The sequence below is a fragment of the Coturnix japonica genome, chromosome Z (assembly GCF_054131305.1).
Source record: "Coturnix japonica strain WE chromosome Z, WE-NBRP24, whole genome shotgun sequence".
NCBI lineage: Eukaryota > Metazoa > Chordata > Aves > Galliformes > Phasianidae > Coturnix > Coturnix japonica.
Genome location: NC_140702.1, coordinates 29,520,522 through 29,544,551, shown reverse-complemented (window position 1 = coordinate 29,544,551; position 24,030 = coordinate 29,520,522). Strand labels below are relative to the sequence as shown.

General features: G+C 54.6%; 5 protein-coding genes across 5 annotated transcripts; all 5 read right to left on the bottom strand.

Moving 5' to 3' along the window:
- Positions 1-413: 413 nt before the first annotated feature.
- LOC146753868 (uncharacterized) lies at positions 414-1,411 on the bottom strand. Its single transcript, XM_085528430.1, has one exon. It carries the CDS (start codon positions 1,366-1,368, stop codon positions 442-444), a length of 927 nt encoding a protein of 308 aa, XP_085384556.1. The 5' UTR covers positions 1,369-1,411; the 3' UTR covers positions 414-441.
- Positions 1,412-5,997: 4,586 nt separating this feature from the next.
- LOC146753867 (uncharacterized) lies at positions 5,998-6,995 on the bottom strand. Its single transcript, XM_085528379.1, has one exon. The coding sequence runs from the start codon at positions 6,950-6,952 to the stop codon at positions 6,026-6,028; it is 927 nt and encodes a 308-aa protein (XP_085384505.1). The 5' UTR covers positions 6,953-6,995; the 3' UTR covers positions 5,998-6,025.
- Positions 6,996-11,609: 4,614 nt separating this feature from the next.
- On the bottom strand, positions 11,610-12,579 carry LOC146753866 (uncharacterized). Its single transcript, XM_085530057.1, has one exon. The coding sequence runs from the start codon at positions 12,534-12,536 to the stop codon at positions 11,610-11,612; it is 927 nt and encodes a 308-aa protein (XP_085386183.1). The 5' UTR covers positions 12,537-12,579.
- Positions 12,580-17,201: 4,622 nt separating this feature from the next.
- Positions 17,202-18,171, bottom strand: LOC146753865 (uncharacterized). The gene has a single exon (XM_085530056.1). It carries the CDS (start codon positions 18,126-18,128, stop codon positions 17,202-17,204), a length of 927 nt encoding a protein of 308 aa, XP_085386182.1. The 5' UTR covers positions 18,129-18,171.
- A 4,622-nt stretch (positions 18,172-22,793) lies between these two features.
- LOC146753864 (uncharacterized) lies at positions 22,794-23,763 on the bottom strand. Its single transcript, XM_085530055.1, has one exon. It carries the CDS (start codon positions 23,718-23,720, stop codon positions 22,794-22,796), a length of 927 nt encoding a protein of 308 aa, XP_085386181.1. The 5' UTR covers positions 23,721-23,763.
- Positions 23,764-24,030: the final 267 nt, after the last annotated feature.

The following is a 24,030-nucleotide window of genomic DNA, read 5'->3' as shown; positions in this document are numbered from 1 at the left end:
TGCCCTGTGTGCGGCGCTGACAGATGCACGGGTGGCAACACGGATAATTTTTATGGAATTTTATTGGGGAATCAACTCTTGGAAAGGGTGGATAGGAGCAGGACAAGGGGAAATGGTGTTAGGTTGAGGGAGGGAAGGTTGAGGATGGATGTCAAGGGGAAGATCTGTAGTAAGAGTGGAGATGTGCTGGAATTGGCTGCCCAGAGAGGCTGTGGATGCCTCGTCCTGGTGGTGTTCAAGGCCAGGTGGATGGGGCCCTGGGCAGCCTGGTGTAATAAATATGGAGGTTGGTGGCCCTTCCTGTGGCAGGGAGGCATGAAGACTGGTGATGTTTGAGGCCCCTTCCAACCTGGGCCATTCAGCGACTCTGTGGTCTGCTGCAGTCCGAGCCCCTGAGGGCTGCTTGTGGCCCGTGTTCCTGCCAGCTGCTGAGGCACTGTCCTAGCGCCGCCTGCGGGGTGGCCTCTTGGCAGGAGGTGCAGTGTCCTCAGCAGTGTGGGCCCTCCTCCTCTTCGGGGCTCGCCGTGGCGCCCTGCCAGAGCGCTCCCTGCTTGTGCTGGCACTGGAGGGACCTGGCACTGCCTCCCCCGGCTCTTCCTGGGCTGCTTCTTGGACTCTGTGCACCAGAGCCAGGCTAGATGGAGGCTGGCTGGGACCCTCACGAAGGGCAGAGGATGAGGGGCCAGGAAGCTCCCCTTCCGTGTTTGCTTCCCTGGTGCTCCTGGATGGCTGTAGACTGTCGTCAACAGTTCCTGTTGATGGTGTAGCTGCACCACGGACAGCTGCGGGTCTGCCCTCCTGTCCTGTGGGAGCATGGGAGGCCTCCAGGCCCAGCAGACGTTGCACCTCTGCACTGCACAACCGCACAGCTTGGACAACGAGCTGTCTCGCAAAGCTGGCGGCCTGGCTTTGCAGGGAGCTGAGCAGCCATACAGTCAGCGCTCTTTCATCCAGGCCATATAACGACAAGCCAAAGAGGGCAAGCTGGAATGCTGAAAAGGCTGCCCTGTCGTCAGCCCCAAAGAGCTGCCTCACCTCCTGGTGCACCCAAGGCATTAGGGGCCGGAGCACAGCTGGGTGCTGGCGGAAAATGGACACCCAGGTTGGCATCGCCTCTGGTTGGCTTTGGGGTGCTCTTCTGGCCCTTGGCCCATCCTGTCTGACAACATACTCCTCAAAGTTGTTGTCAGAACGCACAGAGTGCAGGATGGACGTCACCCTGCCATTGCAAAGTGGGCACTTGGGCCTAGTCTGGGCCCAGCGCCGGATGCAGCCAAAGCAGAACTGGTGCAGGCATGGCATTACATAGCTGGCATTGTCCATGCTGTCCAGGCAAATGGTGCAGCGATGATCCAGCTCAGCAGCCATGCTGTCCAGCTGCGATGGTGGAAAGTGCAGGGGATGAGGGGCTGCTCCTCACGCCGCTGCTGCAGCAGCAGGGGTCACACTAGGAAAGGAAGAGAGGCCACGGTCACTCGCTGAACCCGGCAGAGGAGGAACATGTGCCCACGTCCCTTGCCAAGTGCCCAGGTCCCTCCCTCCCAGCTGCCCAGGGTGAGGAGTCCCCTTACCGGCTCCCTTTGCTGCTGCGGCCTTCTGGGTGCCCCGGCTGCCTGAGCCAGGCAGGTCGGGGAAAAAGCTCCGGTGGCTCTGGGGACGAGCACTGAGAGCGGCTGTCAGCAGCTCCCAGAACACGAGACCAGCACCAAGGCAAGACTTGCCGCTCGCTCCAAACCTCACAGACACGCTCGGCTGGAGTATAGGCACAAGCCAGACTGAGAGAGAGACTCTGTGTCCCGGCTACAAGCACTGAGGGCCAGGACGTCACAATCCACCCTAGTGACGTGCTGCGTGTGTCACTGCTCCTCACGTAGGCGTGATGGTGCCAGTGACATCACAATGGGCCATCATCATCTGCTGCACTCCAACCACAGCAATGGTGCTCAGGTTTTCCACAGTGTCTCCTTCCACTTTATTATCCAATATCCATATCGAAACTTGCTTGCTTTCTAGCCACTGGATTGTTAGTGGAAATGTACTGAATGCACATCTTAGAATATGAAAAGGCTTGCTTAGAAGGATGAGAGTGAGTGATACACCGTTACGATCATGTTCATCACAGAAGTAAATAAATCTTCCTGGCACAAGAACCGTGCATTGTGTTGCTAACTCATGACAGGGCCCATCTTGTTTGATATCTTTATTGATAACCTACACGAGGGGATTGAGTGTACCATCAGTGAGTTTGCAGATGACACCAAGTTGGGAGGTGGTGTTGGTATGCCCGAGGGCAGGGAGGACCTTCAGAAGGATCTAGATAAGGTGGATTGCTGGGCTGAGGTGATTGGGATGAGGTTCAACACGGCCAAGTGCTTGGTCCTGCACTTTGGCCACAATAACCCCACGCAGCGCTATAGGCTTGGGGCTCAGTGGCTGGATGACTGTGAAGAGGAAAAGGACCTGGGGGTGTTTGTTGATGCTCAGCTGAACATGAATCAACAGTGTGTCCAGGTGGCCAAGAGGGCCAATGGCACCTTGGCCTGCATTAGAAATTGTGTGGCCAACAGGAGCAGGGGAGTAATCACCCCCTGGACTCAGCACTGGTGAGGCTGCACCTCATGTACTGTGTTCAGTTTTGGGCACTCGCTACAAGAAAGACATTGAGGAATGTGTCCAAAGAAGGGCAACAAAACTGGTGAGGGGTCTGGAGCACTAATCTTATGAGGAGTGGCCGAGGGAGCTGGAATTCTTTAGTCTGGAAGAGGCTCAGGAAAGACCTCACTGCACTCTCCAACTTCCTGAAGGGAGGTTATGGTGAGGAGAGGTTTGGCTTCTTCTCTCAGACAACAAACAGGACCCGAGGAAATGGCCACAAGTTGCATCAGATGAGGTTTAGACTGGACATAAGAAGGAACTTTTTCTCTCAGAGAGTGGTCAGGCACTGGAATGGCTGCCCAGAGAGGTGGTGGAGTCGCCATCCCTGGCAGTGTTCAAGAGGCGTCTGGATGAGGAGCTATGACATATGGCATAGTGGCTTGTGGTAGCAACGGTAATGGGTGCATGGTTGGACTAGATGATCGTGTTGGTCCTATCCAACTTTGTGATTCTATAAAAAAAAATTCCTGCCTCTAAATGCTTGGTTTTGATGTTGCAGTGAAATAGTGGTAGAAGTAACAAAACACAATTCAGGTTGAACTTTGACATCATTTGCCAACATTACAAGACAAATGTAAAGAAGGATTTGTGAAGAAAATATTTTTTTCTGGAAATACAGTACAGCAGAGAGGAAGAGGTCTAAGAAGAAGACGTCACAACGGGCAATCATCATCTGCTACAGTGTTGCCCGGGTTCTCCACAGTGTCTCGGTCCATTCCATTCCCTGTATTACATCTGCTCACTGTTGGCATTTTGCAGCAGCTTGAGGCATCGACTGAGTCTTCCCACTTTGCCCCAGCTGTGACAAACATCTCCAGATCCATGCAGCACTGGGGTGCCTTCAACAAAACCCATGTCTTCCTGTGAGCACTTTGGGGTTGATAATATGGCAGCCTTTTCAGTGTTCCAGCTTGTCTTTTTTGGACTGTCCTTCTATGGCCTGGACGAGGCAGCGCTGACTGTGTGGCTGCTCAGCTCCCCATATAGGCAGGCCGTCAGCATTGTGCGACAGCTTGTTGTCTGAGCTGCGCAGCTGTGCAGCAGGGAGGTGCAACATCTGCCTGGCCCAGAGGCCACCATGCCGCCACGGGCCAGGAGAGCTGCCCTGCAGCAGCCCCATGCTGAACTGGCCCTGGCTACACAAGGCTTTCCTGCAAGCCAAGTGCTCCAGGCTCGCTGCCTCTGTAGTGTACAATGAGCCCATCTGGATGGGCAGAGTCACTCCTGTCTGCAATCCAGATGGGAGATACAGCCTGGATTAGGCCTGGTGCATGCCGGGCAGAGTAGATCATTCCCGCTGCCCCAAGGTAAGAGCCACCCACGGGCCATCTTTGACCTGGTGTGGAAGGCACCAATGTGTGCAGAGGGCAGGGCAGCAGTGCTGGCTAAGTGGGAAGAGAAGGTATGTCCATGTCCTGCTGCCTCTGAGAAAGACATGGGTTTTGTTGAAGGCACCCCAGTGCTGTATGGATCTGGAAATTTATCATGGCTGGGTTGACATGGGAAGACTCGATCAAAGCCTCAGACACTGCTGACTGTGAAGTGACAACACTGAGCAGATGTAATATCTACGTATGGATACTGGATAATATGCTGGGTCCAGTCTTGTTCAGCACCTTCATCAGTGACCTTGACGAGGGGATAGTGGCCACCCTCATCAAGTTTGCTGATGATACAAAGTTGGGAGGATTGGCTGACACACCTGAGGGTTGTGCTGCCATTCAGTGAGACCTGGATGAGCTGGAGAGCTGGGCAGGAAGAAACCGGATGGGGTTTAACAAAAGCAAGTGTAGAGTCTTGCGCCTAGGGAGCAATAACTGCATGCACCAGCACAGGTTTGGGGAAGACCTGCTGGAGAGGAGCTCTGCAGAGAGGGATCTGGGTGTCTGGTGGATGACAGGACGGCCATGAGCCAGCAGTGTGCCCTAGTGGCCACAAATGCCAATGGCGTTCTTGGGTGCATTAAAAAGAGCGTGGCCAGCAGGTCGAGGGAGGTGATCCTCCCCCTCAACTCTGCCCTGGTAAGGCCTCATCTGGCTTATCTAGTCATCTACTCATCTACTGTGTCCAGTTCTGGGCTCCCCAGTACAAAAAAGACAGGGATCTCTTGGAAAGAGTCCAGTGGAGGGCCACAAAGACAGTGAAGGGCCCGGAGCATCTCCCCTGTGAAAAAAGGCTACGTGACCTGGATCTGTTTAGCCTCGAGAAAAGAAGGATGAGCAGGGATCTGATGCAGATCTATAAATACCTAAAGTTGTGGGGGGCAAAGCGGAGAGACCAGACATTTTTCAGCAGTGGGTGGAGTCAGGACAAGGAGAAATGGCTGGAACTGAAGCATAGGAAGATTCAAACTAATGTGCACAAGAACTTGTTTACTGTGAGGGTGACGGAGCACTGGAACTGGCTGCCCAGGGGGGTTGTGGAGTCTCCTTCTTTGAAGATACTCAAGGCCTGCCTGGATGCCCTCCTGTGCAACCTGGTGTAGGGAATCTGCTTTGGAGGGGGGTTGGACTCGATTTATGGAGGTCCCTTCCAACCCCTACGATTCTGTGATTCTGTGATCCCTGCCTCCGTGAAGCCTTGCAAAGGAAAGCAGATTTTTTTCCTTTCTTTCTCTGCCCACAGCTGCTGTATTTGAGCATATCACCACTTCCTGTAGAGTAGGACCTTGCTACCGTGATAGCATTCCTGTGTTGTTCATTGCGCACGCATTATAGTAGGAGTGGAGTGAAACCTTTTGGGTTGCAAGCAGAGGACAGCGTAAAGACATGGGTGCACTTGACTGGTGGAGATGACTGAGCTCGTGCCATGCTTAGAAGTAAAGCAGTGCCTCCGCTCTGCACATTTCCCTTTGCAGTGTGCTGTGGGAGGTCCCAAAGGAACGATAGCAGCAGCACGGGAGGCCTCCAGGCCCAGCAGAGGTCAGACCTGCCCTGTGTGCAGCGCTGACAGATGCACGGGTGGCAACACGGATAATTTTTATGGAATTTTATTGGGGAATCAACTCTTGGAAAGGGTGGATAGGAGCAGGACAAGGGGAAATGGTGTTAGGTTGAGGGAGGGAAGGTTGAGGATGGATGTCAAGGGGAAGATCTGTAGTAAGAGTGGAGATGTGCTGGAATTGGCTGCCCAGAGAGGCTGTGGATGCCTCGTCCTGGTGGTGTTCAAGGCCAGGTGGATGGGGCCCTGGGCAGCCTGGTGTAATAAATATGGAGGTGTGTGGCCCTTCCTGTGGCAGGGAGGCATGAAGACTGGTGATGTTTGAGGCCCCTTCCAACCTGGGCCATTCAGCGACTCTGTGGTCTGCTGCAGTCCGAGCCCCTGAGGGCTGCTTGTGGCCCGTGTTCCTGCCAGCTGCTGAGGCACTGTCCTAGCGCCGCCTGCGGGGTGGCCTCTTGGCAGGAGGTGCAGTGTCCTCAGCAGTGTGGGCCCTCCTCCTCTTCGGGGCTCGCCGTGGCGCCCTGCCAGAGCGCTCCCTGCTTGTGCTGGCACTGGAGGGACCTGGCACTGCCTCCCCCGGCTCTTCCTGGGCTGCTTCTTGGACTCTGTGCACCAGAGCCAGGCTAGATGGAGGCTGGCTGGGACCCTCACGAAGGGCAGAGGATGAGGGGCCAGGAAGCTCCCCTTCCGTGTTTGCTTCCCTGGTGCTCCTGGATGGCTGTAGACTGTCGTCAACAGTTCCTGTTGATGGTGTAGCTGCACCACGGACAGCTGCGGGTCTGCCCTCCTGTCCTGTGGGAGCATGGGAGGCCTCCAGGCCCAGCAGACGTTGCACCTCTGCACTGCACAACCGCACAGCTTGGACAACGAGCTGTCTCGCAAAGCTGGCGGCCTGGCTTTGCAGGGAGCTGAGCAGCCATACAGTCAGCGCTCTTTCATCCAGGCCATATAACGACAAGCCAAAGAGGGCAAGCTGGAATGCTGAAAAGGCTGCCCTGTCGTCAGCCCCAAAGAGCTGCCTCACCTCCTGGTGCACCCAAGGCATTAGGGGCCGGAGCACAGCTGGGTGCTGGCGGAAAATGGACACCCAGGTTGGCATCGCCTCTGGTTGGCTTTGGGGTGCTCTTCTGGCCCTTGGCCCATCCTGTCTGACAACATACTCCTCAAAGTTGTTGTCAGAACGCACAGAGTGCAGGATGGACGTCACCCTGCCATTGCAAAGTGGGCACTTGGGCCTAGTCTGGGCCCAGCGCCGGATGCAGCCAAAGCAGAACTGGTGCAGGCATGGCATTACATAGCTGGCATTGTCCATGCTGTCCAGGCAAATGGTGCAGCGATGATCCAGCTCAGCAGCCATGCTGTCCAGCTGCGATGGTGGAAAGTGCAGGGGATGAGGGGCTGCTCCTCACGCCGCTGCTGCAGCAGCAGGGGTCACACTAGGAAAGGAAGAGAGGCCACGGTCACTCGCTGAACCCGGCAGAGGAGGAACATGTGCCCACGTCCCTTGCCAAGTGCCCAGGTCCCTCCCTCCCAGCTGCCCAGGGTGAGGAGTCCCCTTACCGGCTCCCTTTGCTGCTGCGGCCTTCTGGGTGCCCCGGCTGCCTGAGCCAGGCAGGTCGGGGAAAAAGCTCCGGTGGCTCTGGGGACGAGCACTGAGAGCGGCTGTCAGCAGCTCCCAGAACACGAGACCAGCACCAAGGCAAGACTTGCCGCTCGCTCCAAACCTCACAGACACGCTCGGCTGGAGTGTAGGCACAAGCCAGACTGAGAGAGAGACTCTGTGTCCCGGCTACAAGCACTGAGGGCCAGGACGTCACAATCCACCCTAGTGACGTGCTGCGTGTGTCACTGCTCCTCACGTAGGCGTGATGGTGCCAGTGACATCACAATGGGCCATCATCATCTGCTGCACTCCAACCACAGCAATGGTGCTCAGGTTTTCCACAGTGTCTCCTTCCACTTTATTATCCAATATCCATATCGAAACTTGCTTGCTTTCTAGCCACTGGATTGTTAGTGGAAATGTACTGAATGCACATCTTAGAATATGAAAAGGCTTGCTTAGAAGGATGAGAGTGAGTGATACACCGTTACGATCATGTTCATCACAGAAGTAAATAAATCTTCCTGGCACAAGAACCGTGCATTGTGTTGCTAACTCATGACAGGGCCCATCTTGTTTGATATCTTTATTGATAACCTACACGAGGGGATTGAGTGTACCATCAGTGAGTTTGCAGATGACACCAAGTTGGGAGGTGGTGTTGGTATGCCCGAGGGCAGGGAGGACCTTCAGAAGGATCTAGATAAGGTGGATTGCTGGGCTGAGGTGATTGGGATGAGGTTCAACACGGCCAAGTGCTTGGTCCTGCACTTTGGCCACAATAACCCCACGCAGCGCTATAGGCTTGGGGCTCAGTGGCTGGATGACTGTGAAGAGGAAAAGGACCTGGGGGTGTTTGTTGATGCTCAGCTGAACATGAATCAACAGTGTGTCCAGGTGGCCAAGAGGGCCAATGGCACCTTGGCCTGCATTAGAAATTGTGTGGCCAACAGGAGCAGGGGAGTAATCACCCCCTGGACTCAGCACTGGTGAGGCTGCACCTCATGTACTGTGTTCAGTTTTGGGCACTCGCTACAAGAAAGACATTGAGGAATGTGTCCAAAGAAGGGCAACAAAACTGGTGAGGGGTCTGGAGCACTAATCTTATGAGGAGTGGCCGAGGGAGCTGGAATTCTTTAGTCTGGAAGAGGCTCAGGAAAGACCTCACTGCACTCTCCAACTTCCTGAAGGGAGGTTATGGTGAGGAGAGGTTTGGCTTCTTCTCTCAGACAACAAACAGGACCCGAGGAAATGGCCACAAGTTGCATCAGATGAGGTTTAGACTGGACATAAGAAGGAACTTTTTCTCTCAGAGAGTGGTCAGGCACTGGAATGGCTGCCCAGAGAGGTGGTGGAGTCGCCATCCCTGGCAGTGTTCAAGAGGCGTCTGGATGAGGAGCTATGACATATGGCATAGTGGCTTGTGGTAGCAACGGTAATGGGTGCATGGTTGGACTAGATGATCGTGTTGGTCCTATCCAACTTTGTGATTCTATAAAAAAAAATTCCTGCCTCTAAATGCTTGGTTTTGATGTTGCAGTGAAATAGTGGTAGAAGTAACAAAACACAATTCAGGTTGAACTTTGACATCATTTGCCAACATTACAAGACAAATGTAAAGAAGGATTTGTGAAGAAAATATTTTTTTCTGGAAATACAGTACAGCAGAGAGGAAGAGGTCTAAGAAGAAGACGTCACAACGGGCAATCATCATCTGCTACAGTGTTGCCCGGGTTCTCCACAGTGTCTCGGTCCATTCCATTCCCTGTATTACATCTGCTCACTGTTGGCATTTTGCAGCAGCTTGAGGCATCGACTGAGTCTTCCCACTTTGCCCCAGCTGTGACAAACATCTCCAGATCCATGCAGCACTGGGGTGCCTTCAACAAAACCCATGTCTTCCTGTGAGCACTTTGGGGTTGATAATATGGCAGCCTTTTCAGTGTTCCAGCTTGTCTTTTTTGGACTGTCCTTCTATGGCCTGGACGAGGCAGCGCTGACTGTGTGGCTGCTCAGCTCCCCATATAGGCAGGCCGTCAGCATTGTGCGACAGCTTGTTGTCTGAGCTGCGCAGCTGTGCAGCAGGGAGGTGCAACATCTGCCTGGCCCAGAGGCCACCATGCCGCCACGGGCCAGGAGAGCTGCCCTGCAGCAGCCCCATGCTGAACTGGCCCTGGCTACACAAGGCTTTCCTGCAAGCCAAGTGCTCCAGGCTCGCTGCCTCTGTAGTGTACAATGAGCCCATCTGGATGGGCAGAGTCACTCCTGTCTGCAATCCAGATGGGAGATACAGCCTGGATTAGGCCTGGTGCATGCCGGGCAGAGTAGATCATTCCCGCTGCCCCAAGGTAAGAGCCACCCACGGGCCATCTTTGACCTGGTGTGGAAGGCACCAATGTGTGCAGAGGGCAGGGCAGCAGTGCTGGCTAAGTGGGAAGAGAAGGTATGTCCATGTCCTGCTGCCTCTGAGAAAGACATGGGTTTTGTTGAAGGCACCCCAGTGCTGTATGGATCTGGAAATTTATCATGGCTGGGTTGACATGGGAAGACTCGATCAAAGCCTCAGACACTGCTGACTGTGAAGTGACAACACTGAGCAGATGTAATATCTACGTATGGATACTGGATAATATGCTGGGTCCAGTCTTGTTCAGCACCTTCATCAGTGACCTTGACGAGGGGATAGTGGCCACCCTCATCAAGTTTGCTGATGATACAAAGTTGGGAGGATTGGCTGACACACCTGAGGGTTGTGCTGCCATTCAGTGAGACCTGGATGAGCTGGAGAGCTGGGCAGGAAGAAACCGGATGGGGTTTAACAAAAGCAAGTGTAGAGTCTTGCGCCTAGGGAGCAATAACTGCATGCACCAGCACAGGTTTGGGGAAGACCTGCTGGAGAGGAGCTCTGCAGAGAGGGATCTGGGTGTCTGGTGGATGACAGGACGGCCATGAGCCAGCAGTGTGCCCTAGTGGCCACAAATGCCAATGGCGTTCTTGGGTGCATTAAAAAGAGCGTGGCCAGCAGGTCGAGGGAGGTGATCCTCCCCCTCAACTCTGCCCTGGTAAGGCCTCATCTGGCTTATCTAGTCATCTACTCATCTACTGTGTCCAGTTCTGGGCTCCCCAGTACAAAAAAGACAGGGATCTCTTGGAAAGAGTCCAGTGGAGGGCCACAAAGACAGTGAAGGGCCCGGAGCATCTCCCCTGTGAAAAAAGGCTACGTGACCTGGATCTGTTTAGCCTCGAGAAAAGAAGGATGAGCAGGGATCTGATGCAGATCTATAAATACCTAAAGTTGTGGGGGGCAAAGCGGAGAGACCAGACATTTTTCAGCAGTGGGTGGAGTCAGGACAAGGAGAAATGGCTGGAACTGAAGCATAGGAAGATTCAAACTAATGTGCACAAGAACTTGTTTACTGTGAGGGTGACGGAGCACTGGAACTGGCTGCCCAGGGGGGTTGTGGAGTCTCCTTCTTTGAAGATACTCAAGGCCTGCCTGGATGCCCTCCTGTGCAACCTGGTGTAGGGAATCTGCTTTGGAGGGGGGTTGGACTCGATTTATGGAGGTCCCTTCCAACCCCTACGATTCTGTGATTCTGTGATCCCTGCCTCCGTGAAGCCTTGCAAAGGAAAGCAGATTTTTTTCCTTTCTTTCTCTGCCCACAGCTGCTGTATTTGAGCATATCACCACTTCCTGTAGAGTAGGACCTTGCTACCGTGATAGCATTCCTGTGTTGTTCATTGCGCACGCATTATAGTAGGAGTGGAGTGAAACCTTTTGGGTTGCAAGCAGAGGACAGCGTAAAGACATGGGTGCACTTGACTGGTGGAGATGACTGAGCTCGTGCCATGCTTAGAAGTAAAGCAGTGCCTCCGCTCTGCACATTTCCCTTTGCAGTGTGCTGTGGGAGGTCCCAAAGGAACGATAGCAGCAGCACGGGAGGCCTCCAGGCCCAGCAGAGGTCAGACCTGCCCTGTGTGCGGCGCTGACAGATGCACGGGTGGCAACACGGATAATTTTTATGGAATTTTATTGGGGAATCAACTCTTGGAAAGGGTGGATAGGAGCAGGACAAGGGGAAATGGTGTTAGGTTGAGGGAGGGAAGGTTGAGGATGGATGTCAAGGGGAAGATCTGTAGTAAGAGTGGAGATGTGCTGGAATTGGCTGCCCAGAGAGGCTGTGGATGCCTCGTCCTGGTGGTGTTCAAGGCCAGGTGGATGGGGCCCTGGGCAGCCTGGTGTAATAAATATGGAGGTGTGTGGCCCTTCCTGTGGCAGGGAGGCATGAAGACTGGTGATGTTTGAGGCCCCTTCCAACCTGGGCCATTCAGCGACTCTGTGGTCTGCTGCAGTCCGAGCCCCTGAGGGCTGCTTGTGGCCCGTGTTCTGGCCAGCTGCTGGGGCACTGTCCTAGCGCCGCCTGCGGGGTGGCCTCTTGGCAGGAGGTGCAGTGTCCTCAGCAGTGTGGGCCCTCCTCCTCTTCGGGGCTCGCCGTGGCGCCCTGCCAGAGCGCTCCCTGCTTGTGCTGGCACTGGAGGGACCTGGCACTGCCTCCCCCGGCTCTTCCTGGGCTGCTTCTTGGACTCTGTGCACCAGAGCCAGGCTAGATGGAGGCTGGCTGGGACCCTCACAAAGGGCAGAGGATGAGGGGCCAGGAAGCTCCCCTTCCGTGTTTGCTTCCCTGGTGCTCCTGGATGGCTGTAGACTGTCGTCAACAGTTCCTGTTGATGGTGTAGCTGCACCACGGACAGCTGCGGGTCTGCCCTCCTGTCCTGTGGGAGCATGGGAGGCCTCCAGGCCCAGCAGACGTTGCACCTCTGCACTGCACAACCGCACAGCTTGGACAACGAGCTGTCTCGCAAAGCTGGCGGCCTGGCTTTGCAGGGAGCTGAGCAGCCATACAGTCAGCGCTCTTTCATCCAGGCCATATAACGACAAGCCAAAGAGGGCAAGCTGGAATGCTGAAAAGGCTGCCCTGTCGTCAGCCCCAAAGAGCTGCCTCACCTCCTGGTGCACCCAAGGCATTAGGGGCCGGAGCACAGCTGGGTGCTGGCGGAAAATGGACACCCAGGTTGGCATCGCCTCTGGTTGGCTTTGGGGTGCTCTTCTGGCCCTTGGCCCATCCTGTCTGACAACATACTCCTCAAAGTTGTTGTCAGAACGCACAGAGTGCAGGATGGACGTCACCCTGCCATTGCAAAGTGGGCACTTGGGCCTAGTCTGGGCCCAGCGCCGGATGCAGCCAAAGCAGAACTGGTGCAGGCATGGCATTACATAGCTGGCATTGTCCATGCTGTCCAGGCAAATGGTGCAGCGATGATCCAGCTCAGCAGCCATGCTGTCCAGCTGCGATGGTGGAAAGTGCAGGGGATGAGGGGCTGCTCCTCACGCCGCTGCTGCAGCAGCAGGGGTCACACTAGGAAAGGAAGAGAGGCCACGGTCACTCGCTGAACCCGGCAGAGGAGGAACATGTGCCCACGTCCCTTGCCAAGTGCCCAGGTCCCTCCCTCCCAGCTGCCCAGGGTGAGGAGTCCCCTTACCGGCTCCCTTTGCTGCTGCGGCCTTCTGGGTGCCCCGGCTGCCTGAGCCAGGCAGGTCGGGGAAAAAGCTCCGGTGGCTCTGGGGACGAGCACTGAGAGCGGCTGTCAGCAGCTCCCAGAACACGAGACCAGCACCAAGGCAAGACTTGCCGCTCGCTCCAAACCTCACAGACACGCTCGGCTGGAGTGTAGGCACAAGCCAGACTGAGAGAGAGACTCTGTGTCCCGGCTACAAGCACTGAGGGCCAGGACGTCACAATCCACCCTAGTGACGTGCTGCGTGTGTCACTGCTCCTCACGTAGGCGTGATGGTGCCAGTGACATCACAATGGGCCATCATCATCTGCTGCACTCCAACCACAGCAATGGTGCTCAGGTTTTCCACAGTGTCTCCTTCCACTTTATTATCCAATATCCATATCGAAACTTGCTTGCTTTCTAGCCACTGGATTGTTAGTGGAAATGTACTGAATGCACATCTTAGAATATGAAAAGGCTTGCTTAGAAGGATGAGAGTGAGTGATACACCGTTACGATCATGTTCATCACAGAAGTAAATAAATCTTCCTGGCACAAGAACCGTGCATTGTGTTGCTAACTCATGACAGGGCCCATCTTGTTTGATATCTTTATTGATAACCTACACGAGGGGATTGAGTGTACCATCAGTGAGTTTGCAGATGACACCAAGTTGGGAGGTGGTGTTGGTATGCCCGAGGGCAGGGAGGACCTTCAGAAGGATCTAGATAAGGTGGATTGCTGGGCTGAGGTGATTGGGATGAGGTTCAACACGGCCAAGTGCTTGGTCCTGCACTTTGGCCACAATAACCCCACGCAGCGCTATAGGCTTGGGGCTCAGTGGCTGGATGACTGTGAAGAGGAAAAGGACCTGGGGGTGTTTGTTGATGCTCAGCTGAACATGAATCAACAGTGTGTCCAGGTGGCCAAGAGGGCCAATGGCACCTTGGCCTGCATTAGAAATTGTGTGGCCAACAGGAGCAGGGGAGTAATCACCCCCTGGACTCAGCACTGGTGAGGCTGCACCTCATGTACTGTGTTCAGTTTTGGGCACTCGCTACAAGAAAGACATTGAGGAATGTGTCCAAAGAAGGGCAACAAAACTGGTGAGGGGTCTGGAGCACTAATCTTATGAGGAGTGGCCGAGGGAGCTGGAATTCTTTAGTCTGGAAGAGGCTCAGGAAAGACCTCACTGCACTCTCCAACTTCCTGAAGGGAGGTTATGGTGAGGAGAGGTTTGGCTTCTTCTCTCAGACAACAAACAGGACCCGAGGAAATGGCCACAAGTTGCATCAGATGAGGTTTAGACTGGACACAAGAAGGAACTTTTTCTCTCAGAGAGTGGTCAGGCACTGGAATGGCTGCCCAGAGAGGTGGTGGAGTCGCCATCCCTGGCAGTGTTCAAGAGGCGTCTGGATGAGGAGCTATGACATATGGCATAGTGGCTTGTGGTAGCAACGGTAATGGGTGCATGGTTGGACTAGATGATCGTGTTGGTCCTATCCAACTTTGTGATTCTATGATTCTATAAAAAAAAATTCCTGCCTCTAAATGTTTGGTTTTGATGTTGCAGTGGAATAGTGGTAGAAGTAACAAAACACAATTCAGGTTGAACTTTGACATCATTTGCCAACATTACAAGACAAATGCAAAGAAGGATTTGTGAAGAAAATATTTTTTTCTGGAAATACAGTACAGCAGAGAGGAAGAGGTCTAAGAAGAAGACGTCACAACGGGCAATCATCATCTGCTACAGTGTTGCCCGGGTTCTCCACAGTGTCTCGGTCCATTCCATTCCCTGTATTACATCTGCTCACTGTTGGCATTTTGCAGCAGCTTGAGGCATCGACTGAGTCTTCCCACTTTGCCCCAGCTGTGACAAACATCTCCAGATCCATGCAGCACTGGGGTGCCTTCAACAAAACCCATGTCTTCCTGTGAGCACTTTGGGGTTGATAATATGGCAGCCTTTTCAGTGTTCCAGCTTGTCTTTTTTGGACTGTCCTTCTATGGCCTGGACGAGGCAGCGCTGACTGTGTGGCTGCTCAGCTCCCCATATAGGCAGGCCGTCAGCATTGTGCGACAGCTTGTTGTCTGAGCTGCGCAGCTGTGCAGCAGGGAGGTGCAACATCTGCCTGGCCCAGAGGCCACCATGCCGCCACGGGCCAGGAGAGCTGCCCTGCAGCAGCCCCATGCTGAACTGGCCCTGGCTACACAAGGCTTTCCTGCAAGCCAAGTGCTCCAGGCTCGCTGCCTCTGTAGTGTACAATGAGCCCATCTGGATGGGCAGAGTCACTCCTGTCTGCAATCCAGATGGGAGATACAGCCTGGATTAGGCCTGGTGCATGCCGGGCAGAGTAGATCATTCCCGCTGCCCCAAGGTAAGAGCCACCCACGGGCCATCTTTGACCTGGTGTGGAAGGCACCAATGTGTGCAGAGGGCAGGGCAGCAGTGCTGGCTAAGTGGGAAGAGAAGGTATGTCCATGTCCTGCTGCCTCTGAGAAAGACATGGGTTTTGTTGAAGGCACCCCAGTGCTGTATGGATCTGGAAATTTATCATGGCTGGGTTGACATGGGAAGACTCGATCAAAGCCTCAGACACTGCTGACTGTGAAGTGACAACACCGAGCAGATGTAATATCTACGTATGGATACTGGATAATATGCTGGGTCCAGTCTTGTTCAGCACCTTCATCAGTGACCTTGACGAGGGGATAGTGGCCACCCTCATCAAGTTTGCTGATGATACAAAGTTGGGAGGATTGGCTGACACACCTGAGGGTTGTGCTGCCATTCAGTGAGACCTGGATGAGCTGGAGAGCTGGGCAGGAAGAAACCGGATGGGGTTTAACAAAAGCAAGTGTAGAGTCTTGCGCCTAGGGAGCAATAACTGCATGCACCAGCACAGGTTTGGGGAAGACCTGCTGGAGAGGAGCTCTGCAGAGAGGGATCTGGGTGTCTGGTGGATGACAGGACGGCCATGAGCCAGCAGTGTGCCCTAGTGGCCACAAATGCCAATGGCGTTCTTGGGTGCATTAAAAAGAGCGTGGCCAGCAGGTCGAGGGAGGTGATCCTCCCCCTCAACTCTGCCCTGGTAAGGCCTCATCTGGCTTATCTAGTCATCTACTCATCTACTGTGTCCAGTTCTGGGCTCCCCAGTACAAAAAAGACAGGGATCTCTTGGAAAGAGTCCAGTGGAGGGCCACAAAGACAGTGAAGGGCCCGGAGCATCTCCCCTGTGAAAAAAGGCTACGTGACCTGGATCTGTTTAGCCTCGAGAAAAGAAGGATGAGCAGGGATCTGATGCAGATCTATAAATACCTAAAGTTGTGGGGGGCAAAGCGGAGAGACCAGACATTTTTCAGCAGTGGGTGGAGTCAGGACAAGGAGAAATGGCTGGAACTGAAGCATAGGAAGATTCAAACTAATGTGCACAAGAACTTGTTTACTGTGAGGGTGACGGAGCACTGGAACTGGCTGCCCAGGGGGGTTGTGGAGTCTCCTTCTTTGAAGATACTCAAGGCCTGCCTGGATGCCCTCCTGTGCAACCTGGTGTAGGGAATCTGCTTTGGAGGGGGGTTGGACTCGATTTATGGAGGTCCCTTCCAACCCCTACGATTCTGTGATTCTGTGATCCCTGCCTCCGTGAAGCCTTGCAAAGGAAAGCAGATTTTTTTCCTTTCTTTCTCTGCCCACAGCTGCTGTATTTGAGCATATCACCACTTCCTGTAGAGTAGGACCTTGCTACCGTGATAGCATTCCTGTGTTGTTCATTGCGCACGCATTATAGTAGGAGTGGAGTGAAACCTTTTGGGTTGCAAGCAGAGGACAGCGTAAAGACATGGGTGCACTTGACTGGTGGAGATGACTGAGCTCGTGCCATGCTTAGAAGTAAAGCAGTGCCTCCGCTCTGCACATTTCCCTTTGCAGTGTGCTGTGGGAGGTCCCAAAGGAACGATAGCAGCAGCACGGGAGGCCTCCAGGCCCAGCAGAGGTCAGACCTGCCCTGTGTGCGGCGCTGACAGATGCACGGGTGGCAACACGGATAATTTTTATGGAATTTTATTGGGGAATCAACTCTTGGAAAGGGTGGATAGGAGCAGGACAAGGGGAAATGGTGTTAGGTTGAGGGAGGGAAGGTTGAGGATGGATGTCAAGGGGAAGATCTGTAGTAAGAGTGGAGATGTGCTGGAATTGGCTGCCCAGAGAGGCTGTGGATGCCTCGTCCTGGTGGTGTTCAAGGCCAGGTGGATGGGGCCCTGGGCAGCCTGGTGTAATAAATATGGAGGTGTGTGGCCCTTCCTGTGGCAGGGAGGCATGAAGACTGGTGATGTTTGAGGCCCCTTCCAACCTGGGCCATTCAGCGACTCTGTGGTCTGCTGCAGTCCGAGCCCCTGAGGGCTGCTTGTGGCCCGTGTTCTGGCCAGCTGCTGGGGCACTGTCCTAGCGCCGCCTGCGGGGTGGCCTCTTGGCAGGAGGTGCAGTGTCCTCAGCAGTGTGGGCCCTCCTCCTCTTCGGGGCTCGCCGTGGCGCCCTGCCAGAGCGCTCCCTGCTTGTGCTGGCACTGGAGGGACCTGGCACTGCCTCCCCCGGCTCTTCCTGGGCTGCTTCTTGGACTCTGTGCACCAGAGCCAGGCTAGATGGAGGCTGGCTGGGACCCTCACAAAGGGCAGAGGATGAGGGGCCAGGAAGCTCCCCTTCCGTGTTTGCTTCCCTGGTGCTCCTGGATGGCTGTAGACTGTCGTCAACAGTTCCTGTTGATGGTGTAGCTGCACCACGGACAGCTGCGGGTCTGCCCTCCTGTCCTGTGGGAGCATGGGAGGCCTCCAGGCCCAGCAGACGTTGCACCTCTGCACTGCACAACCGCACAGCTTGGACAACGAGCTGTCTCGCAAAGCTGGCGGCCTGGCTTTGCAGGGAGCTGAGCAGCCATACAGTCAGCGCTCTTTCATCCAGGCCATATAACGACAAGCCAAAGAGGGCAAGCTGGAATGCTGAAAAGGCTGCCCTGTCGTCAGCCCCAAAGAGCTGCCTCACCTCCTGGTGCACCCAAGGCATTAGGGGCCGGAGCACAGCTGGGTGCTGGCGGAAAATGGACACCCAGGTTGGCATCGCCTCTGGTTGGCTTTGGGGTGCTCTTCTGGCCCTTGGCCCATCCTGTCTGACAACATACTCCTCAAAGTTGTTGTCAGAACGCACAGAGTGCAGGATGGACGTCACCCTGCCATTGCAAAGTGGGCACTTGGGCCTAGTCTGGGCCCAGCGCCGGATGCAGCCAAAGCAGAACTGGTGCAGGCATGGCATTACATAGCTGGCATTGTCCATGCTGTCCAGGCAAATGGTGCAGCGATGATCCAGCTCAGCAGCCATGCTGTCCAGCTGCGATGGTGGAAAGTGCAGGGGATGAGGGGCTGCTCCTCACGCCGCTGCTGCAGCAGCAGGGGTCACACTAGGAAAGGAAGAGAGGCCACGGTCACTCGCTGAACCCGGCAGAGGAGGAACATGTGCCCACGTCCCTTGCCAAGTGCCCAGGTCCCTCCCTCCCAGCTGCCCAGGGTGAGGAGTCCCCTTACCGGCTCCCTTTGCTGCTGCGGCCTTCTGGGTGCCCCGGCTGCCTGAGCCAGGCAGGTCGGGGAAAAAGCTCCGGTGGCTCTGGGGACGAGCACTGAGAGCGGCTGTCAGCAGCTCCCAGAACACGAGACCAGCACCAAGGCAAGACTTGCCGCTCGCTCCAAACCTCACAGACACGCTCGGCTGGAGTGTAGGCACAAGCCAGACTGAGAGAGAGACTCTGTGTCCCGGCTACAAGCACTGAGGGCCAGGACGTCACAATCCACCCTAGTGACGTGCTGCGTGTGTCACTGCTCCTCACGTAGGCGTGATGGTGCCAGTGACATCACAATGGGCCATCATCATCTGCTGCACTCCAACCACAGCAATGGTGCTCAGGTTTTCCACAGTGTCTCCTTCCACTTTATTATCCAATATCCATATCGAAACTTGCTTGCTTTCTAGCCACTGGATTGTTAGTGGAAATGTACTGAATGCACATCTTAGAATATGAAAAGGCTTGCTTAGAAGGATGAGAGTGAGTGATACACCGTTACGATCATGTTCATCACAGAAGTAAATAAATCTTCCTGGCACAAGAACCGTGCATTGTGTTGCTAACTCATGACAGGGCCCATCTTGTTTGATATCTTTATTGATAACCTACACGAGGGGATTGAGTGTACCATCAGTGAGTTTGCAGATGACACCAAGTTGGGAGGTGGTGTTGGTATGCCCGAGGGCAGGGAGGACCTTCAGAAGGATCTAGATAAGGTGGATTGCTGGGCTGAGGTGATTGGGATGAGGTTCAACACGGCCAAGTGCTTGGTCCTGCACTTTGGCCACAATAACCCCACGCAGCGCTATAGGCTTGGGGCTCAGTGGCTGGATGACTGTGAAGAGGAAAAGGACCTGGGGGTGTTTGTTGATGCTCAGCTGAACATGAATCAACAGTGTGTCCAGGTGGCCAAGAGGGCCAATGGCACCTTGGCCTGCATTAGAAATTGTGTGGCCAACAGGAGCAGGGGAGTAATCACCCCCTGGACTCAGCACTGGTGAGGCTGCACCTCATGTACTGTGTTCAGTTTTGGGCACTCGCTACAAGAAAGACATTGAGGAATGTGTCCAAAGAAGGGCAACAAAACTGGTGAGGGGTCTGGAGCACTAATCTTATGAGGAGTGGCCGAGGGAGCTGGAATTCTTTAGTCTGGAAGAGGCTCAGGAAAGACCTCACTGCACTCTCCAACTTCCTGAAGGGAGGTTATGGTGAGGAGAGGTTTGGCTTCTTCTCTCAGACAACAAACAGGACCCGAGGAAATGGCCACAAGTTGCATCAGATGAGGTTTAGACTGGACACAAGAAGGAACTTTTTCTCTCAGAGAGTGGTCAGGCACTGGAATGGCTGCCCAGAGAGGTGGTGGAGTCGCCATCCCTGGCAGTGTTCAAGAGGCGTCTGGATGAGGAGCTATGACATATGGCATAGTGGCTTGTGGTAGCAACGGTAATGGGTGCATGGTTGGACTAGATGATCGTGTTGGTCCTATCCAACTTTGTGATTCTATGATTCTATAAAAAAAAATTCCTGCCTCTAAATGTTTGGTTTTGATGTTGCAGTGGAATAGTGGTAGAAGTAACAAAACACAATTCAGGTTGAACTTTGACATCATTTGCCAACATTACAAGACAAATGCAAAGAAGGATTTGTGAAGAAAATATTTTTTTCTGGAAATACAGTACAGCAGAGAGGAAGAGGTCTAAGAAGAAGACGTCACAACGGGCAATCATCATCTGCTACAGTGTTGCCCGGGTTCTCCACAGTGTCTCGGTCCATTCCATTCCCTGTATTACATCTGCTCACTGTTGGCATTTTGCAGCAGCTTGAGGCATCGACTGAGTCTTCCCACTTTGCCCCAGCTGTGACAAACATCTCCAGATCCATGCAGCACTGGGGTGCCTTCAACAAAACCCATGTCTTCCTGTGAGCACTTTGGGGTTGATAATATGGCAGCCTTTTCAGTGTTCCAGCTTGTCTTTTTTGGACTGTCCTTCTATGGCCTGGACGAGGCAGCGCTGACTGTGTGGCTGCTCAGCTCCCCATATAGGCAGGCCGTCAGCATTGTGCGACAGCTTGTTGTCTGAGCTGCGCAGCTGTGCAGCAGGGAGGTGCAACATCTGCCTGGCCCAGAGGCCACCATGCCGCCACGGGCCAGGAGAGCTGCCCTGCAGCAGCCCCATGCTGAACTGGCCCTGGCTACACAAGGCTTTCCTGCAAGCCAAGTGCTCCAGGCTCGCTGCCTCTGTAGTGTACAATGAGCCCATCTGGATGGGCAGAGTCACTCCTGTCTGCAATCCAGATGGGAGATACAGCCTGGATTAGGCCTGGTGCATGCCGGGCAGAGTAGATCATTCCCGCTGCCCCAAGGTAAGAGCCACCCACGGGCCATCTTTGACCTGGTGTGGAAGGCACCAATGTGTGCAGAGGGCAGGGCAGCAGTGCTGGCTAAGTGGGAAGAGAAGGTATGTCCATGTCCTGCTGCCTCTGAGAAAGACATGGGTTTTGTTGAAGGCACCCCAGTGCTGTATGGATCTGGAAATTTATCATGGCTGGGTTGACATGGGAAGACTCGATCAAAGCCTCAGACACTGCTGACTGTGAAGTGACAACACCGAGCAGATGTAATATCTACGTATGGATACTGGATAATATGCTGGGTCCAGTCTTGTTCAGCACCTTCATCAGTGACCTTGACGAGGGGATAGTGGCCACCCTCATCAAGTTTGCTGATGATACAAAGTTGGGAGGATTGGCTGACACACCTGAGGGTTGTGCTGCCATTCAGTGAGACCTGGATGAGCTGGAGAGCTGGGCAGGAAGAAACCGGATGGGGTTTAACAAAAGCAAGTGTAGAGTCTTGCGCCTAGGGAGCAATAACTGCATGCACCAGCACAGGTTTGGGGAAGACCTGCTGGAGAGGAGCTCTGCAGAGAGGGATCTGGGTGTCTGGTGGATGACAGGACGGCCATGAGCCAGCAGTGTGCCCTAGTGGCCACAAATGCCAATGGCGTTCTTGGGTGCATTAAAAAGAGCGTGGCCAGCAGGTCGAGGGAGGTGATCCTCCCCCTCAACTCTGCCCTGGTAAGGCCTCATCTGGCTTATCTAGTCATCTACTCATCTACTGTGTCCAGTTCTGGGCTCCCCAGTACAAAAAAGACAGGGATCTCTTGGAAAGAGTCCAGTGGAGGGCCACAAAGACAGTGAAGGGCCCGGAGCATCTCCCCTGTGAAAAAAGGCTACGTGACCTGGATCTGTTTAGCCTCGAGAAAAGAAGGATGAGCAGGGATCTGATGCAGATCTATAAATACCTAAAGTTGTGGGGGGCAAAGCGGAGAGACCAGACATTTTTCAGCAGTGGGTGGAGTCAGGACAAGGAGAAATGGCTGGAACTGAAGCATAGGAAGATTCAAACTAATGTGCACAAGAACTTGTTTACTGTGAGGGTGACGGAGCACTGGAACTGGCTGCCCAGGGGGGTTGTGGAGTCTCCTTCTTTGAAGATACTCAAGGCCTGCCTGGATGCCCTCCTGTGCAACCTGGTGTAGGGAATCTGCTTTGGAGGGGGGTTGGACTCGATTTATGGAGGTCCCTTCCAACCCCTACGATTCTGTGATTCTGTGATCCCTGCCTCCGTGAAGCCTTGCAAAGGAAAGCAGATTTTTTTCCTTTCTTTCTCTGCCCACAGCTGCTGTATTTGAGCATATCACCACTTCCTGTAGAGTAGGACCTTGCTACCGTGATAGCATTCCTGTGTTGTTCATTGCGCACGCATTATAGTAGGAGTGGAGTGAAACCTTTTGGGTTGCAAGCAGAGGACAGCGTAAAGACATGGGTGCACTTGACTGGTGGAGATGACTGAGCTCGTGCCATGCTTAGAAGTAAAGCAGTGCCTCCGCTCTGCACATTTCCCTTTGCAGTGTGCTGTGGGAGGTCCCAAAGGAACGATAGCAGCAGCACGGGAGGCCTCCAGGCCCAGCAGAGGTCAGACCTGCCCTGTGTGCGGCGCTGACAGATGCACGGGTGGCAACACGGATAATTTTTATGGAATTTTATTGGGGAATCAACTCTTGGAAAGGGTGGATAGGAGCAGGACAAGGGGAAATGGTGTTAGGTTGAGGGAGGGAAGGTTGAGGATGGATGTCAAGGGGAAGATCTGTAGTAAGAGTGGAGATGTGCTGGAATTGGCTGCCCAGAGAGGCTGTGGATGCCTCGTCCTGGTGGTGTTCAAGGCCAGGTGGATGGGGCCCTGGGCAGCCTGGTGTAATAAATATGGAGGTGTGTGGCCCTTCCTGTGGCAGGGAGGCATGAAGACTGGTGATGTTTGAGGCCCCTTCCAACCTGGGCCATTCAGCGACTCTGTGGTCTGCTGCAGTCCGAGCCCCTGAGGGCTGCTTGTGGCCCGTGTTCTGGCCAGCTGCTGGGGCACTGTCCTAGCGCCGCCTGCGGGGTGGCCTCTTGGCAGGAGGTGCAGTGTCCTCAGCAGTGTGGGCCCTCCTCCTCTTCGGGGCTCGCCGTGGCGCCCTGCCAGAGCGCTCCCTGCTTGTGCTGGCACTGGAGGGACCTGGCACTGCCTCCCCCGGCTCTTCCTGGGCTGCTTCTTGGACTCTGTGCACCAGAGCCAGGCTAGATGGAGGCTGGCTGGGACCCTCACAAAGGGCAGAGGATGAGGGGCCAGGAAGCTCCCCTTCCGTGTTTGCTTCCCTGGTGCTCCTGGATGGCTGTAGACTGTCGTCAACAGTTCCTGTTGATGGTGTAGCTGCACCACGGACAGCTGCGGGTCTGCCCTCCTGTCCTGTGGGAGCATGGGAGGCCTCCAGGCCCAGCAGACGTTGCACCTCTGCACTGCACAACCGCACAGCTTGGACAACGAGCTGTCTCGCAAAGCTGGCGGCCTGGCTTTGCAGGGAGCTGAGCAGCCATACAGTCAGCGCTCTTTCATCCAGGCCATATAACGACAAGCCAAAGAGGGCAAGCTGGAATGCTGAAAAGGCTGCCCTGTCGTCAGCCCCAAAGAGCTGCCTCACCTCCTGGTGCACCCAAGGCATTAGGGGCCGGAGCACAGCTGGGTGCTGGCGGAAAATGGACACCCAGGTTGGCATCGCCTCTGGTTGGCTTTGGGGTGCTCTTCTGGCCCTTGGCCCATCCTGTCTGACAACATACTCCTCAAAGTTGTTGTCAGAACGCACAGAGTGCAGGATGGACGTCACCCTGCCATTGCAAAGTGGGCACTTGGGCCTAGTCTGGGCCCAGCGCCGGATGCAGCCAAAGCAGAACTGGTGCAGGCATGGCATTACATAGCTGGCATTGTCCATGCTGTCCAGGCAAATGGTGCAGCGATGATCCAGCTCAGCAGCCATGCTGTCCAGCTGCGATGGTGGAAAGTGCAGGGGATGAGGGGCTGCTCCTCACGCCGCTGCTGCAGCAGCAGGGGTCACACTAGGAAAGGAAGAGAGGCCACGGTCACTCGCTGAACCCGGCAGAGGAGGAACATGTGCCCACGTCCCTTGCCAAGTGCCCAGGTCCCTCCCTCCCAGCTGCCCAGGGTGAGGAGTCCCCTTACCGGCTCCCTTTGCTGCTGCGGCCTTCTGGGTGCCCCGGCTGCCTGAGCCAGGCAGGTCGGGGAAAAAGCTCCGGTGGCTCTGGGGACGAGCACTGAGAGCGGCTGTC

Bases quoted from the DNA above. Each gene is read 5' to 3' on its own strand.
- LOC146753865 (XM_085530056.1), bottom strand. From the start codon at position 18,128: ATGGCTGCTGAGCTGGATCATCGCTGCACCATTTGCCTGGACAGCATG.
- LOC146753864 (XM_085530055.1), bottom strand. From the start codon at position 23,720: ATGGCTGCTGAGCTGGATCATCGCTGCACCATTTGCCTGGACAGCATG.
- LOC146753866 (XM_085530057.1), bottom strand. From the start codon at position 12,536: ATGGCTGCTGAGCTGGATCATCGCTGCACCATTTGCCTGGACAGCATG.
- LOC146753867 (XM_085528379.1), bottom strand. From the start codon at position 6,952: ATGGCTGCTGAGCTGGATCATCGCTGCACCATTTGCCTGGACAGCATG.
- LOC146753868 (XM_085528430.1), bottom strand. From the start codon at position 1,368: ATGGCTGCTGAGCTGGATCATCGCTGCACCATTTGCCTGGACAGCATG.